The following is an 18,738-nucleotide window of genomic DNA, read 5'->3' as shown; positions in this document are numbered from 1 at the left end:
GACTGCACTGACATAAAGGAGGGTCAGCAGTGGAGCCTGCAAATAGAAGAAAAAGTCTTTTTCCTCAAAGCTCACTCCAGAGTAATAGAAGAAACAACTGCTCTACCAGATGACCAGACATCAATGTAGACACACTGGAAATATGAATAAACAAGAAAATATGACACTGCCAGAGGAATACAGTAATTCTCAAGTACCAGAACCCACAGAGCAGGAAACCCTTGAAATGACTGAAAAGAATTCCAAGCAACAATCTTAAGAAAACTCAAAGAAATAAGAGAAGACTCAATTAAAAAAACACAATGAAACAAGAAAAGATATCCAGGATATGAAGGAGGAAATTTATAAACAGATTAACACCTTAAAAAAAGAATGTAGCAGAACTCCTGAAACTCAAGGATTCATTTAATGAAATAAAAAACACAACTGAGAGCTTAAGCAGCAGGTCAGGGCAAGCAAAAGAAAGAATTTCAGATCTCAAAGACGGTCTTTTCAAAATAACCAAGGTGGACAAAATAAAGGAAAAAGAATAAAATGGAAAAAAAAAAAAAAAAGGAAAAGAAAATCTAAGAGAGCTAGCAGACAACCTTAAGCGCACAAACATTCAAATCATGGGTGTTCCAGAAGAGGGAGGAGAAAGGAAAAGGCACTGAAAACCTATTCAGTATAATGGAAAAATTCCCAGGTATAGCGAGAGACATGGACCTTCAATTCCAAGAAGCCCAAAGATCCACAAACAGATTCAATCCAAAAAGATCCTCTCTGAGACACATTAGTCAAACTGGCAAAGCTCAAAGACAAAGAGAGAATTCTAAAGGCAACAAGAGAAAAGTGTCAAGTCACCTATAAAGGAGCCCCAATCAGACTAACAATAGACTTCTCAAAAGAAAATGTACAGGCCAGAAGAAAACGGGATGATATGTTCAAAACAACAAAAGGAAAACATTGTCAGCAAAGAATACTATACCCAGCAAGGCTATCCTTCAGAAATGAGGGAGAAATAGTGTATTTCCAAGACAAACAAAAACTGCAGTTCGCCACCACCCAACCAGCCCTACAAGAAATTCTCAAGGAAGTCTTTCATCTGGAATCCAAAGAACAATAATCACTATCATGAATACATAAGAAAAAACAAAACCCACTGGTAAAACAAAAATGCAAAAAAGAAAGAGAAACAAACTAAATCTTAGCACCTCAAAAAACCAACAAACATTAAAGACAAATAATAAAAAGAACAAAAGATGTTTAAAACATCTAAACAAAAAGCAATAAAATGCCTGGAGTAAAATAATACCTGTCAATAACAACCCTAAATGTAAATGAATTAAACTCCCTATCCAAAAGACACAGACTGACTAGATTAAAAACCTAGACCCAACTGTGTGCTGCTGTCTTCAAGAGACTCACCTCACCTGTAAGGACACACACACACTAACAGTGAAAGGATGGAAAAAGATATACCACGTAAATGGAAACCAAAAACGAGCAACAGTAGCTATTCTTATGTCAGATAAAATAGACTTTAAAACAAAAACCATAAAAAAAAAAAGAAGGCCACTATATAATGATAAAGGGACCTATCCAGCAAGAAGACATAACAATCACAAATCTGTATATTCTCAACACTAGAGCTCCCAGATATATAATGCAAACACCACTAGACCTAAAAAGAGAGATAGACCCCAACACAATAATATTGTGGGACCTGAACACCCCTCTCTCAGCATTAGACAGATCATCCAGGCAACAAATCAACAGAGAAACACAGGATTTAAACTACACCTTAGACCAACTGGACCTGGCAGATATCTATACAACATTTCTTCCAACAATTACAAATATACATTCTTCTCATCAGCACATGGAACATTCTCCAGGACAGACCACATGTTAGGTCACAAATCAATTCTCAGCAAATTTTGAAAAACTGAAATCATTTCAAGTATCTTTTCAAACCCACAATAGATTAAAACTGAAAATCAATAAAAAGCAAAACTCTGGAAACTATACAAATACATGGAAATTGAACAACAGACTCCTGAATGACCTGTGGGTCTAAGAAAAAATTAAACAGGAAATCAAAAATTTCTTGAAACTAACAAAAATAAAGACACACCTTACCAAAACCTATGGGATACTGCAAAAGCACTACTAAGAAGGAAGTTTATCACAACAAATGTTTACATCAAAAGAATAGAAAGATTTCAAATAAACAACCTAACACTACACCTCAAAGAGCTAGAAAAACAAGAACAATCCAATCCTAAAAGTAGGAGATGGAAAGAAATAATCAAGATCAGAGCAGAACTAAATGAAATAGAGACCCAAGAACTAACACAAAAGATTAATGAAACAAAAAGTTGGTTTTTTGAGATGATAAATTAGCTAGGTTAACAAAAAAAAAGAGAGAGAAGACTCAAATAACAAATATCAGAAATGAAAAAAGAGACATTATAACCAATACCACAGAAATACAAAGAACCATTAGAGACAATTATAAACAACTATATGCCAGCAAATATGAAAACCTGGAGGAAACGGATAAATTTCTGGACACATACAAACTACTAAGACTGAACCAAGAAGAAATAAAAGGCCTGAACAGACCAGTAACAAGCAACCAGATTGAAGCAATAATCAGCAGTCTCCCAACAAAGAAAAGCCCAGGACTGGATGGCTTTACTGCTGAATCCTACCAAACCTTTAAAGAGAAATTAATTCCAATTCTCTTCAAACTAGTCCAAAAAATTGAAACAGAACCCACTCTCCCGAACTTTTTTTTTTTAAATTTAAAGATGACCAGTAAGGGGATCTCAACCCTTGCTTGGTGTTGTCAGCACCACGCTCAGCCAGTGAGCCAACCAGCTATCCCTATATAGGATCCAAACCCATGGCTTTGGTGTTTTCAGCACCACACTCTCCCGAGTGAGCCACAGGACGGCTCCCAAACTCATGTTGTAAGGCCAGCATCACCCTGATACCAAAACCAAACAAAGACACAAACAAAAAAAGAAAACTACAGGCCAATATTTTTGATGAACATAGACACAAAAATCTTCAACAAATTATTAACAATCAAAATACAGCAACACAAAAAAGAGAAAGAATAAATAAAGTAAAATACAGCAACACATCAAAAAACTTACACACCATGATCAAGCGGGATTCATTCCAGGGATGTGAGGATGGTTCAACACACACAAGTCAATAAATGTGATACACCACCTCAACAAAATCAGGGGAAAAAACCAAATGACTATCTCAATAGACACAGAGAAGGCATTCAACAAAATTCAACATCCCGTCATGATAAAGACACTCAGCAAATTAAGTAAAGAAGGAAAGTATCTCAACACGATAAAAGCCATACATGACAAATCCACTGCCAATATTATCCTGAACACGAAGAAGACAAGGATGCCCACTCTCACCACTTTCATTTAACATAGTATTGGAAGTACTAGCCAGAGCAATCAGACAAGAGAAAGGAAAAAAAAGGGCATCCAGATTGGAAAAGACAAAGTCAAAGTGTCCTTGTTTGCAGATGACATGATCTTATATGTAGAAAAACTCGAAGACTCTACTAAATAACTCTTAGAGCTGACAAACAATTTTAGTAATGTCACAAGATACAAAATCAACACAAAAAAGTAGCATTTTTATACTCCAATAATGAAATAGTAGAAAAAGAAATCAAAAAAGCAAGTCCATTTACAATAGTTACCAAAAAAAATACCTGAGAGTCAATTTAACCAAGGAGGTGAAAGATCTCTACAATGAGAAATACAAAACACTACTGAAAGAAATTAAAGAGGACACAGAAAGGTGGGAAGATATTCCATGCTCTTGGACTGAAAGAATTAATATGAAAATTTCTATACTACCCAAAGCTATCTACAGATGGAACGCAATCCCCATCAAAATACCAATGACATTCTTCACAGAAATAGAAAAAACAAGGCTAACATTCACATGGAATAACAAAAGACCACAAACAGCCAAAGCAATCCTGAGCAAAAAGATAAATAAATAAAGGCAGAGTCATAAAACTACACAACTGAAATTATACTACAAAGCTACAGTAACCAACACAGCATGGTACTCACATAAAAACAGACATTCGGGCCAAAAGCACAGAATAGAGAACCTGGAAATCAACCCACATGCTTACAGCCAGCTGATCTTTGACAAAGGCAACAAGAACATACACTGGGGGAAAAATTGCCTCTTCAATAAATGGTGCTGGGAAAAATGGATGTTCATATGCAGAAGAATGAAACTAGACTTGTACCTCTCACCATTTACCAAAATCAACTCAAAATGGATTAAAGACTTAAGCATTAGACTCGAAACGATAAAGCTATATGAAAAGAAAACATAGGGGAAGCACTTCAGAAGGAGGACTGGGCAAAGACTCTATGAATAAGACCCCAAAATCACAAATAATAAAAGAAAAAATAAACAAGTGAGACTGTATCAAACTAAAAATCTTCTGCACAGCAAACTAAACAATCAACAGAGCAGAAAAACAACCTACAGAATGGGAGAAAATATTTGTGAACTATACATCAGACAAAGGGATTAAAAGCAACAATACACAAGGAACTCAAACAACTTCACAGGAAAAAAAAATCCAATTAAGAAATGGGCAAAGAAGCTGAATAGACTTTTTCAAAGGAAAACATACGAATGGCCAACAGTACATGAAAAAATGCTCAATATTACAAATCCTTAGGGAAAGGCAAGTCAAAACCACACTGAGATATCATCTCACTCAAGTTAGACTGGCCATTATTAAAAAGACTGAGAATAACAAATGTTGGCAAGGATGTGGAGAAAGGGAAACTCTTCTGCACCGTTCCTGGGACTGTAAAATAGTACAGCCATTATGGAAACAGTATGGCGGTTTCTCAAACAACTACAGATAAAAGTACCATATGATCCAGCAATTCCACTTCTGGCTATATACCCAAAGAAATGGAAATCATCATGTCGAAGGGCTACCTGCACTCCCATATTCATTGCAGCTCTATTTACAATAGCCAAGACATGGAACCAACCTAAATGTCCATCAACAGATGACTAGACAAGGAAAATGTGGTATATATACACAATGAAATAGTACTCAGCCATAAAAAAGAATGAAATTCTGCTATTCACAGCAACATGGATGAGCTTGGAGAAAATTATGTTAAGTGAAATAAGCCGGACACAGAAAGAAAAATACTACATGTCCTCACTCATAAGTGGAAAGAAAGAAGGAAGGAAGGACCACAATAATACGTTGAACTTTCAGGAGAGAACAAATCTATGGTTACTACAGGGGGAAAAGGAGGAGGGAGAAAGGGGTTAGGAAGAAATTGAGTAAGGGGCACAAAGAATAATTACGATTTGTAGTAATGAACATGCTAATAATATTGATTTGATCATCACATATTGTACACAAATAATGGCAGTCAACCCTATACTGAAAAAATAAGTGTAATCAATTATGCTTCAACCAAAAAAAAAAAAAAAAAAATCCAAATATATGCTCCAAAGCAACTCACCTTAGGCTACTCTGCTTTCTGTCATAGGCAATCAACACATAAAGTAAAAGAACTAAACAAACATATTTAGTGAATTCCTCTCCCACCCCAACTATTTATAAGTTTAATGTTGGTATGCTTTCTCCTAACTTGAGCATTGTTACTTTGTGAGCCTATGTCTTATTTTATATAAAGCTACTGTTATATTTTTCTTTGTTTTTTACTTTTATTTACTAAGGACTACATTTCCTAGATACATTCATGATGCTCTGGGGACAACCTATCCACTGCTTGTAGTTCTTTCCTTTCTACCTCCCACTTTGCTGTGGAAGAATGGGCAAGAACTACCCTCACCGAAGAAAATCAAAAATAAGAACGTTTATTCATTCACCCAAACGATATATACTAAATCCCTACAGTGTGTCAAACACTGTGCAAAGTGCTAGAAACACAAAGATGAAAAGGCACAGTCCACACCCTCAAAGAGCTTACAGATCAATCAAGAGGCACTATGAACAACTACAACAACTCAATGTGAGAACTTCCTCAGGGAGGTACGTAAGGTTCAGAGAGAGCAGAAGAAAACTAGTCATCTTCAAGGAGCAGAAGAGGGCTTCACAGAAGTGCTACTGAGCTGAAAGCTGAAGGATGAGTAAGACAAGCAGGAAGAGGACCATCTAGGCCAAGAAAGATAATGTATAAAGGCACCAAGGCATGAGAAAAACCCAACATGCTGACTTAACTACAATCCTAGAATTGCTGAAGCATAGATGATGCAGTTTGGATGTGTTGTCCCCGCCAAAACTCACGTGGAAATTTGATTTTCAATGTGGCAGTGTTGGAAAGTGATTGAGTCATGGGGGCAGATCCGTCATTAATGGATTAATGCTCTCCCTGGGGGCAGGGGGATTAATGAGTGAGTTTTCACTCGATTAGTTCCCGTGAGAGCTCGTTGCTTAAAAAGACCCTGGCACCATCTCTCTCTCTCTCTCTTTTGCTTCCTCTCGCCATGTGATCTGCTTGTACCTGCTGGCTCCCTGCCACTTTCCACCACGAGTAGAAGCAGCCTGAGGCCCGTGCCAGATGCAGCTGTCCCAGAATCGTAAGCCGAATAAACTTCTCTTCTTTATAAATTGCCCAGTTTCAGGTATGCTGTTATAGCAACACAAAACGGACTAAAACAGAAAATTGGTACTGAGGAGTGGGGTGTTGCTATACAGATACCTGAAAATGTGGATGCAGCTTTGGAACTGGGTTAACGGGCAAAGGCTGGAGTAGTCTGGAGGAGTCTGAAGGACTTAGAAGAAGAGAAAAAGACAAGGGAAAGTTTGGAATGTCTTAGAGACTTATGTGGTGGCAATCAGAATGCTGATAGAAATGTGGACAGTACAGGCAATGCGGATGATGAGGTCTCAGATAGAAATGAGCGACTTATTGGGAGTTGGACAAAAGAACAGTTGCTACACCATAGCAAGGAACCTGGCTGCATTGTGTCCATGCCCTTGGACTTTGTGGAAGTTGGACCTTAAGAGTTGTGAACCAGAGCATTTGGCCAAAGAAGTTTCCAGGCAGCAAAGCATTAAGGACACTGCATGGCTACTTCTAACAGCCTACTCCGCATTATGGCAGCAAAGGCATAACATAAAGCGGGAATTTAAAAGGGAAGCAGAGCATAAAGATTTGGAAACTTAGCATCCTGGCCATGCAGTAAAGAAGCAGAGAGCCGGAGAACAATGCAAGGGTGAAGCAGATAAACTGCTTCAGACATTATCTGTTGCTAAAGACATTATCTTGGCAGTGAGGCAGCCAGATGCTAATAGTGGAGAAAATGAGAGGAAAGCCCTGCAGGCATTTGAGAAGTCTGGAAGGGTGCCCTACCCATCACAGACCCTGAGGCCTAGAAGGACTGAGTTATCCTGGAGGACAGACCTGGGGCGCAGCTGCCCTCAGGAACCTTGTCCCTGCATCCCAGCTGCTCCGGCTGGAGTGGCCCCAAGTCTGGTTCGTGCAGCAGCCCTGGAGAGTAGAGGTCCAAAACCTCAGTGGCATCCACGTTGTGTTAAGTCTGCAGGCCAGCAGGACTTGAGAGCAGTGGAGGCGTGGCATCCTCCACCCAGATTCCAGAGGATGTATGGGAAAGCATGGGGGCCCAGGCAGAGACCTGCCGCAGGGGCAGAGCCACTGCAGAGGACATCTACTAGAGCACGCAGAGCAGGAAAGTGGGGTCGGAGCCCCCACAGAGAGCCCCCACCAGGGAAATGTCTAGTAGAGCCAAGGCAGCGGGGCTGCCACCAGGACCCCAGAACTTCGGGGCCACTGGCAATGTGCAACACAAACCTGGAAAAGCCACAGGCACCAGCACAGCCCTCTGTGCTGCACCTGGCAGAGCTGTGGGAGTGAGGATGCCTGATGCTTTGGAGGGCCAGATGAACCATCGTGCCCAGGATGCAGGACTTGGAGTCAAAGACCATTATTTTGGAGCTTTAAAACATAATGTCTGCCCTGCTGGGTTTCGGACTTGTTTGGGGCCTGTTTCTCCTTTATTCTGGTCTATTCCTCCCTTTTGGAATGGGAATGTGTACCCAATGCCTGTTCCACCATTTTATCTTGGCACTAGATAAATTTGGTTTTGACTTTTACAGGTTCAAAGCTGGAAGGGCTTTTGCTTTTGGTCTCAGATGAGACTTTGGATTTTTAAGTTGGTGCTGGAGCAAGCTAAGACTTTTGGGACTGCTGGCATAGAATGATTGCATTTTGTATGTGAGAGTGACATAAGTTTGGGGGGGCCAGGGGTGGAATGATGGAGTTTGGATGTTTTGTCCTCGCCAAAACTCATGTGGAAATTTGATCTCCAATGTGGCAGTGTTGGAAAGTGACTGAGTCACGGGGGTGGATCCCTCATGAATGGATTAATGCTCTCCTTGGGGGAGGGGGGATTAATGAGTGAGTTCTTGCTCGATTAGTTCCCGTGAGAGCTCGTTGCTTAAAAAGACCCTGGCACCTTCTCTCTCTCTCTCTTTTGCTTCCTCTCACCATGTGATCTGCTTGTACCTGCTGGCTCCCTGCCACTTTCCACCATGAGTAGAAGCAGCCTGAGGCCCGTGCCAGATGCAGCTGTCCCAGAATCGTAAGCCAAATAAACCTCATTCCTTTATAAATTACCCAGTCTCAGGTATTTCTGTTATAGCAACACAAAACGGACTAAAACAATGGAGATGGGAGGCAAGGCTGGACAAGTAAGGAGGGGCAGGTTCAGTTGTCAATCCACAAGCCACAGAAGTGCTGTAAAAACTTTCAATGTATAAAACTTGTTTTACACAAATACACACACACAGTTACAGCAAAGGCGGAACAGAGCAGGTCACAGCAATATGCAACAGGGTACAACTGGCTGTGAGTGAGAGCAAAACCTAACATCTTAAGCCCCACAGACAGTAATAAAGCATATTCCCTAGGAGCACACAGGAGGCAGTCAGCAGATTTTCCCAAGCTGTTGGCCAGCTGAATGAATCACAGGTGACAAGGCACTCACACTACTCTGCCATAGCCAGTGCTGCATTTTAAATGCTGGCTTGTTTGCTGTTGTCTTCCAATCATTTCCAATATGTGGCTAACAATTCTGGAATGGAAATGTGTCACTGACACAAAAAGGCTGGAATCCACTGGGCTAGACACTACAGAAACTTTTTATCTGGTTACGGTGTTTTTTATATATATATATATATATTTTTTTTTTTTTTTTTTTTTGACCGGTAAGAGGATCATAACCCCTGGCTCAGTGTTGTCTCCACCACGCTCAGTCAGTGAGGGCACCGGCCATCCCTACATAGGAGCCGAACCCACGGCCTCAGTGCTATCAGTGCCGCACTCTCCCGAGTGAGCCACGGGGCCGGCCCAAGGTGTTTTTATATTTTAAGCTGTATGTAATAGAAGCTAGTCTTGGATTCTGGAGAGGGAAGACACACACTGCTATTTCACAAAGACCACCAGGGAAGCAGCATGTTGGATGGACCAAAGAGGCAGAGAACAGTAAAGGTAAGAAAATAAAGAAGGAAAGCATTACAAAAGCCCAAGCAAGAAAGGGGCAAAGCAGAACAGCAGCACCAGGGACTGGACAGGAGGCATCTATGTGTCATGGTGACTAAACAACTTCAGGAGAAAATGGATGCAAGAAAAGCAAGCAGGATACACGCCCAGGTCTCTGGTTACTGAAAGCAACAAGTAAACCCTGCCAGAGAAAGACCCTATCTACCTTTGAAATAAGTGTTATCCAAAAAAGCCTCCCTTTTCAGGAAATCAACAAATTTTAAAAAAATTACCTACACATAAGGCCTTCTTTGGTGGTGACTTCAGTGACGGCAGGATGTCACATTGCAAAATCGCAGGGCAGAGAGAGGCAGACTCTCCTCTCTCTTCTTTTTAAAGCCTTCTGATCCATGCCCCTGACCACCATTTTAATTCATTCACTACTACAGGTCCTACAATCTAATCACCTCTTCAAGGCCCCACCTTTCAATTACCATAATAGGATTTCCCACCCTCAGCAGTTACAGTAGGGGTTCCGCTTCCAATAAATGAATGCTGGGGAACACAATTCAATCCATCTACAGCGCCTGGGAAAACATTGCCCCGACCTAGAAAAACCTACATGCTGCCAACCCTTCTGCCACTCACCTGCCCACTAAGCTCTGGCCTCAGTGGCCCCAGCATTTCCTCCAGGCCTCTGCCCCAGTCCCTAGGAAGTGTGCTCACTTGAGATGCTCCACTCACAACTCTTCAGGGGACCAGCTCCTTCTTGTCATTCAGGTCCTAGCTGAAAGGTTCTTCCCTGACCAACCAACCTAGAGCAGCCATCCCAATCACATTACCCTGATTAAATCGCATTTCATTCTCATGTTTTTCCTTTTTGTTTCTTTTCATACTCCGCCACCCAAATCCCCCACTAAGCTCCATGAAAAGAAAGCTCCCTGAAAACTGTCTCATACTTTCCTGTATCAATGGAACTATATTCCACCCAGAGCATGGAATACAGCAGATGTTCACTAAATATTTATTGAACAGATGTTGTCCCAAAAAGGCCTATATAGTGGATTGAATTATGTCCCCCCAAAACTCCGTGAAGCTTGAATTGTGCTCCCCAAGTTTTATGTATTAGAAACTTAGCCCCAGTGTGACTGTTAAGAGGTTGGGAAATCCTATTATGGTAATTGAAAGGTGTAGCCTTGAAGAGGTGATTGGATTGTAGGACTGTGCAGTAGTGAATGAATTAAAAATGGTGGTCAGGGGCATGGTTCTGAGGGCTTTAAAAGAAAAGGAGAGTCTGTCTTGCTCTCTGCTCTCTCTGCTTCCACCATCTTGCAATGTGAGACCCCTGGGTCACTGTCGCCACCACCAGAGGGACTTTGGACTTCCCAGCCTCAGAAACTGTAAGCAATAAAATTCATTTTCTTTATAAATCAACCAGTTCCGTGTACTTTGTTATAAGCAACATAAACGGACTAATACAGCCTATTAATGAAAACAGGTTAATGAGGCACAATGAAGAGCAATAATTCAATGTGATTTCATTAAAAATCAGTCTCTAATTTATTTCCAACCAATTCATCTGACTAACTGGAACACTCCTCCCTACTACACAGACAGCCCTGAAGCTGCAAATGGAGATGCTTCACCTACACCCATCTCAACCCTCCTTCCAGCTGCTGCTGCACCATTCCAGCGCCTGGAAGTGGTTGAAGAATGACAACCACCGTCTTACAGCAGCCATCCCTTATTTCCCTGTCCTCCATATCTCCCAACATGTCTATTCCACTTCTGGTCCTTTCTTTCCTACCTATCACCTTTCTAGCCCTGTTTAAAGATGCCATCCAAGAAAGAATATTACCCAATACCCCTACAAAAGCTAACTGTCATACCCCTTCTCTCTGCCTGTAGACGTGGAAGACCTGAGACCTCCAACCAGTATCATACAAGGTGCAGGAAAATAACAGGCACTCAGAAATCTCCTTTGCCCAGGGGAGGTAACCACCCTCACATCATTCTTAACTTGATAAGAGATCTATTTACCAATCTTCTCATCCAGTTTGGCTTTAACTAAGAAAAGATGGCTTCATCTTTCTTTTTCTACTTCAAAAATAATTATAGTTCTGCTCTAAAAAGCAATATTTGAAGTTACCATTAGCCAAAAGAACAACCTGTCCACTGTTTATCCTGTCAAGTATTTAAAAATATTCTAACCCAGTCACCTGCCATCTTGAACACAGCATATGTTTGCAGACAGACATGGTTCAAATCTCATTTTCTGCAAAGTGACCAGGATCCTTTGAGATTCAAATTCCTCATCTGTTGAATGAGAATGGTCAACTTCACAGTGTAATAAGAGGATCAGACGGGACAACCAATCTAAATCACTGAACACAGCGTTAGACACAAAGAGGTTCTGGGGAGAGGCTCCTTCACCTGCCCTGGGAGGGAAGTCAGAGAGCAGGGCTTCTAACACCCCTGGTTTACATATAAATTGTCCATTCGACTGTGAAAGATTAATTGCCTTAACCATTTTTTACTATTACTACTAGTAGTTTAAACTGGTATTCTATAAAAGCTTATTCATTATGGTGTTCAAGTACTCTTCTATGCTTGTTCCTTAAGGGATTTTTGGTTGAAATGTTTGAAATTAAAATAAAGTAGTAATAAGTTACAAATTTGTTTCTAGAAAAATGATTAATACATGAATTTCAAAAGTGAGTGTTCAGTACTTACTGGCCAAATGAACGTTTTCATTGAAAATCAGGTTCTATTATCACCCAAATAAATCATTCGTTTTTTAAAACATTGTATGTAGAAAAAAGCTTAAAATGACCACAGTTGCTAAGTCTGTTAAAACTACTTTTCCATTCTCTAATAATGATTGTAATTTGCATTTCTTTGATAAGACAGTATGTAAAGTGTTTTAAGAATCACTGCCTCTTTAATAGTGCTCCTAAAGGATCTCCAAATGACCAAAACCTCTCCACGGCTTGCCCCAATAAGATACAGAATTTGAATGTCTCACCTACCACTGCAACGTAAGTCTACATTTCATACACAGTCACATCATCTATGTTTTCTTTTCTTAACTACATCTGATTAAAGAAACATGTTCTGTTCAGTACCTAGCACACCATCAAAAAACAGGTATTTAAATAATGTTTAACTTGTGATTAAGTGGCATGAACTGAAAACACTCTGGATACCTGAACTTTTTTTTTTTTTTTTTTTTTTTGTCTTTTTCGTGACTGGCACTCAGCCAGTGAGTACACCAGCCAGTCCTATATAGGATCCGAACCCGCGGCGGGAGCGTCACCATGCTCCCAGCGCCGCACTCTCCCGAGTGCGCCACGGGCTCGGCCCTGAACTTTTATTATATCTCACTCTTCTTATTCTTTTCGTATTTGTAGCAGAGAAAGCTGGTGAGAGATTTATAATACAGGATGACCAATCATACCAGCATGTACTCGTCTGCAGTCATCCTACTGAGGGAGGCTGACCAACACAAGAGCTTCAGAGCTCAATGTTTAATTCAGAAAGACTTTTTTTTTTTTTTTTTTTTTTTTTGGTCCTTTTTCGTGACCGGCACTCAGCCAGTGAGTGAGTGCACCGGCCAGTCCTATATAGGATCCGAACCCGCGGCGGGAGCGTCGCAGCGCTCCCAGCGCCGCACTCTACCAAGTGCGCCACGGGCTCGGCCCCAGAAAGACTTTTTAAGGAGTGTCACACACCATGGTAGATTACCAAAAGAGATAATGGTCTACAGTATCCCTTAAAAGCTCCAGAAAAGAAAGCTTTGTTTTATTATTTTTACTGTCTGCTGGGGGGAGTAGGAGGTGACAGGGGAGGGAAACAATTCTTCCTAGAAGCAGTGTATGAATAAATGACCATCTGAGAACCTTCCAGATATATAAATTCTCTTTAAGTTAATTTTTTAAATATAAGCAGGTGTATACTTGTGTAACTTTTTTTATAAAGTCTAAATCAGTCTCTGAAACAGGCAAAAACACAGAAATTTTCATGTCTTTCAGCTTTTAATTAATACAGCCAATAGCTGAAGTCACAAGGCAACAAAACTAACTACAGCACATGAAATGTGAGATGTTTTGCACATTTTTTAAAATAGGTGATTTTTTAACAGCCTTTGAGAATTACAATTCTATAAGGATAGGAACCTTTCTTTAGGAACCTAATCTAAACTTTATTTTGGAACAGAACCTGATTTAAGCTAACTTGCTACATCACTGCACAACAAAAAAGAAAGAACATGGCATCATCATATCAATCCAATATTCCAAATCTGTAACTTGAAAAATTTTTAGTTTGGAAAATAATGTGAGTATTTATAAGTATTTACATTGAAGTTAAGCTATTGGACTGTGAAGCTGCACGAGTTACACATAATTACCTTTAGAAATATATAAATTCTATTGACCAGGTGTCAAACTGCTAAAGGTGATATTACAACATCCCATTTCTTTGGTTGTAGACTCTCAAAATCAGAAGCTCAATTGATTTTTACCTTACAGCATCATGAAACAACTGGAAATAAGTATAATGCCTCTGCAGCACTGAAAGATAAAATGCCACAAATTTTAAAATTAAACTATAATCAGTTAAATTGAGCTTTCTATTTTAATTCTGGCAGCTGGATGGTACAGAGATCCGAACCCTTGACCTCGGTATTACAACACCACGCTGTAACCAACTGAGCTAACCCACGAGTCCTAAATTGAGCTTTTTAAAAAAAGCTATTATTTTCTTGAAAATATTGTCTGTTGGGCCAAGCCCGTGGTGCACTCGGTAGAGTGCTGCGCTGGGAGCGCGGCAACGCTCCCGCCGCGGGTTCGGATCCTATATAGGAATGACCGGTGCACTCACTGGCTGAGTGCTGGTCACGAAAAAACGACAAAAAAAAAAAAAAAAAGAAAGAAAATATTGTCTGTTAATGGGCTATATGATGACATTCCGTCTGCACTGTCAATACAGTAGCTACCAGGCACATGTGGCTACATAAGTATAATCAAAGTTAAATGTATATTTTCTAAAGTTCAGTTCCTCAATCCCAGTAAGCACATTTTAAATGCAGAAGCCACAGGTGGCTGGTGACTACCACATTGAACAGCACAGATACAGAACATTTCCACTGTAGCTGGACCTATTTGTACCAGATATATGTCATCTACTACTACCAAGTGACAAAGGCAAATTCAAGCCCTCTGGTCTTCCATATGGCTTTGCTGAACAGTGTATGTGGTTCTGTATGTATTTGTTTGTTTTTTTATTTACCATTTCAGCAGCAGGTACAAACAGAAATTTTCATAAGACTAGTATCTAAAAATACAATTTTGTTTGAATGTAACACTTCACAAAATGAAAATAATGAACAAAAGATATCTAATATAATTTTGAAATGGCTGAGAATTTTTGCTTTTGATAATTGCCTCCTTTATCTGATAATCAAATACAAAAGTGGATCACTAAAAAGCCACACTCTCAAAGTGCAAATAACTCTTTCTTAAATGAAGAAAAATAAGGTGCTAAGCATGAAGGATTAATCAGTTTTTCCTCACCACGTTGTAGGAATATAACAGAACCAGAGATACGAACCACGGCAGGTATCTGAAAACCTGAGTAATTATCACTTCCATTTTTGCAGTACCCTATCATTACCTCTATAGTGATTTTCAGAGCTTGTCTATTTATTTTTAGTTAGCTTACTAAAATGCATCCTCCATTTCTGGTTTTAGATTCAATTATCACTTCATGTCCCACATAAAAGAAAACCACTTGATTCTGTACCATTTGGTGAGATAACACATGTACACAATTTATTTGCACATTTTTAATATAAGGCAGTCTAAACAGCAAATTAGTATCTTTAGAATGCCTTAAAAGCAAATAAAGGAACGCAGAACTGTATGCCTAGAAGTGGCTAAAACAGTAAACTTTATGTTACATATACTTTACCATAATAAAAAGTATATATCAAGGCAACTGTCTACATTCTGAGACTACACATTATTTCATACTAAACGTAATGCTTTTCCTGATAAACTGCTTAAAATTTTTCAAAATAATTAAATACAATACCTCACTCACGTTGGAATAAAAATCCAAGCACTGTAAAAGGTAACGGTGAGAAATATATTTAAGAAAATGGTTTTACTTTCAAGTACCCAAAATACTACAACATAAAGACACATACAACTCTGCCGTCAGAAAGAACCAGTCATGCTGCTAAACTGAATTTTGTCTCAAGAGCTACATAACTTTTTATGAATTCTGATGATCTGGTAAGAAGTTGGGAGAAGGGAAACCTCCCTACATTTTAAAGAAGGCCCAAAGGATACCCTGACATAAAACCAATCTTTAACGAAGAAACCATAGTGCAACGAACACCTGTTCTCTCGTTCCTATTTTTAAGAAAAATTCACAGACCACTTGTAAAAGTTACTTCATGACAAAGTGTAAATCCAAAGAATAAAAATTCTAACAGCAAAATCCTTCATCTTTATCCATGGTACGTATTTTAATACTGGGCATTCACATCACAAACCTGACCTCATATCCAGGTATTACACAAAAAGAAGACGTATAATGCTATTAATACTTTCAAATTCCTCGAATCCTGACAGGAGAAAATATCCTAAACCATCTAAACCAAATTACCAATTCTAATAAGTTGTATGTTTGTCCAGTATGTGAAATTTTAGGACGCTCTTCCATGACACAAGTAGAGCACCAGAGCACAGCATGTCATAGTCGTACCCTGCATGTGTGACTTCGAGTAAACAAACTCTGTAAAAGCAGCAGAAAGTTGTTCGTTTCTCTGTTCGAACCAGTGAAGCCATAAGAAAACACTGGATCGCGCCTTCGCGGGAGAGGAGCGAGGACAACTCCCATGCGGAAACACCATACAGAAGTCTGAGGACGCGAGGAGCGCGTCTGAGGAGCCCCCGGAGAGGCGCGCGTCCCGCGGGTCCTGCTCGGCCAGCCGCGGGAGCGCAGCGCCCGGCGCGTCCCCGCACCTCAACTCTTGAGGGTGCACTTACCAAACCCGGTTTCCAGGAACACACGCATCGCGACATCAAGCCCGAACTCCACAGGTACCCGCTCCAGCACGCGTATTCCAGCCCAGTACAAAGTTTTACAGAAAGACCGCAGAGAACAAGGTTCCGGGTTCCTACTCTTGACCTTCAAGAACCACAAGAGTCAGGACCCGGCCGGAGCGGAAAAGTTCGAGCGGCTGCCGCGCCGGCTGCTCCGCGAGTTCCGGGGGCCTGGGGGACCCTCCCGGCGGGAAGGCCCGCGCGCCGCGGCCGGGGTGGGGCCCGGAGAAGGGAGCCTCGCCGCGGCCCGCGACGCCCGGACCGCCCACCCGCTTCCCGGCCCGCGGCCCCGGCGCCCGCTTACCGGCATCATTGTGGACCCGAACCGCATCGAAGCGGGGAGCGCCGAGGGGGCCAGGCGAGCAAGGCCGCCCGGCGGCGGACCTGTTGCGAGGCGGCAGCGGCAAGCGGGTCCGCAGGGCGCTCCCGCAAGCGGGCGCCGCCAAGTCCCCGGCCCAGCCCGGGTTGCGGCTTTGTCTCCTCCGCTCTCGCGACGGCGCGGGCTCCCTGCCCCACTCCGAAACCGACTAATCCCGGTCTGGCCTCGCCACCCCCGCGACGGCCCCGCCTCCACGCATCCGCGCCGTCTCCGCCCCCACGCGCGCCGGCGGCTGGGGGAGGGGTAGGGAAGGGAGGGACCAAGGGGGGGGGAAGGGGGTGGTCGAGGGGCGGGGCGAGGCGGAAGCGCGCCCCCGCGCGGAGCCGGGGTGGGAAGGCAGCGCCCGCGGAGACGTAACGGCTGAAAGCCGAGCGCCGCCGTGGACGCTTCGGCGCGGTGAGACTGCGAACTATCGGGAAATGAGCCCCGGCTTCAGGACCGCGGTAGGGGCCGGCCCGACGAGCTGCGGCCTCCTGCGGGGCGTGGGCCCTCGCACGTACCGAAAGTTTCTGGGGAAGGAGCTGCGCACGTGCTCGTCTTTCACCATCTGCCATTGTCCGAATTCTAAGTCAAACTCAAAGGTAATTTGCTACGATATAAAAGAAAAAGTGTACTTCAAAATGACCGAAGTGTTAGGTTTTATGTTTTGTATGTTTTACCACAGTAAAAATAAAACCGAAAAAGAGGCTTACAAGTGCGCACGCAGCCTCCCGAGGAGCTCTTGGGCCCCGGACCTTGGTCGCGGGCCGTGCACCCTGCCTTTCCGCGGGGACAGCGAAGGCGGAGCCGGCCCGGGCCCCTCCTCCGCGTTCGGGACGGACTCCACAACACTCACTCCAGGAACGCCGAGAGTCACTTTCCTCTTTCTTTATACGTGATTCCAGAAAGTTAAGTGGAGTAAAGCACCTGGGTTTGTCTAGCTTCAAAAACAGACTGTTCTGTACCCGTCAGTCGCCCAAAAATACCTATAAAAAACAAGAATAGACAATTCTTTCTTAGTCCAACGTGTCCCTTACCAGAATCACCGTCAAATCCCAACTGTGCCATTCTAGTTACGGGATCTGGAACTACCAAATCAGGGCTAATTCGATTAGAATGTATCATTCTCAAAAAAAATCTAGTTTAAAACCTAGTTATTGTAAGAGGATTATCCTGAGTTAAGTAAACACATGCCTCCTTTCGTTCAGTAAATATCAAATACTTATCCTGTGCTGGGCATTCTTTTAAGAGCTGGAACACATTGGTGAACAAAAGAAAAGTTCAATAGACGATAAAAACAATGAAATATATTAATAATTGATATTTACATAGGTGACCAAGCATAGTTACTGGGAAAAGGTAAAAGACGGTCAGAGAATGAAGCTTGCAGATGCAACTTAAATAGGGTGGTGTTTGCACGTATCCTTGAAGGAGAAGGATCCTGTGAGGGAGACTTCCAGGAAGAGATTTCCAGGCAGAGGGAACAGCCTGCACTAAGGTGCAGAAATGGGAGCCTGCGTGGAGTATTTGGGGACCATCGAGGAGGCCAAAATAGCTGAAGCAGACTGAATGAGAAATGTGGAGTATACTTACATTTATAAAGGAAATATATTTCACAAAGTCTAGTTCCCTGTAGTTTCAGGCTTAGCCTAACTTCTTAAAAGTACATGTAAAATGTTAACCTTGCAAAAGACAGGAAACATTCCCCAGGCTA

General features: G+C 41.8%; 1 protein-coding gene across 1 annotated transcript in view; it reads right to left on the bottom strand.

Moving 5' to 3' along the window:
• The window catches only part of TP53BP2 (tumor protein p53 binding protein 2), an 80,443-nt gene extending 63,236 nt beyond the window's left edge, over positions 1–17,207 (bottom strand). Inside the window, exon 1 of the mRNA XM_063115075.1 lies at positions 16,971–17,207. Coding sequence (XP_062971145.1) covers positions 16,971–16,997 — 27 coding nt within the window. The 5' untranslated portion in view covers positions 16,998–17,207. The remainder of the gene's footprint in view (positions 1–16,970) is intronic.
• Between the last annotated feature and the right edge of the window lie 1,531 nt (positions 17,208–18,738).

Source organism: Cynocephalus volans, chromosome 11, assembly GCF_027409185.1.
Source record: "Cynocephalus volans isolate mCynVol1 chromosome 11, mCynVol1.pri, whole genome shotgun sequence".
In the NCBI taxonomy this organism is placed as follows: Eukaryota; Metazoa; Chordata; class Mammalia; order Dermoptera; family Cynocephalidae; genus Cynocephalus; species Cynocephalus volans.
The sequence above is the reverse complement of the archived record's forward strand: the minus strand, read 5'-3'. Positions and strand labels throughout refer to the sequence as shown.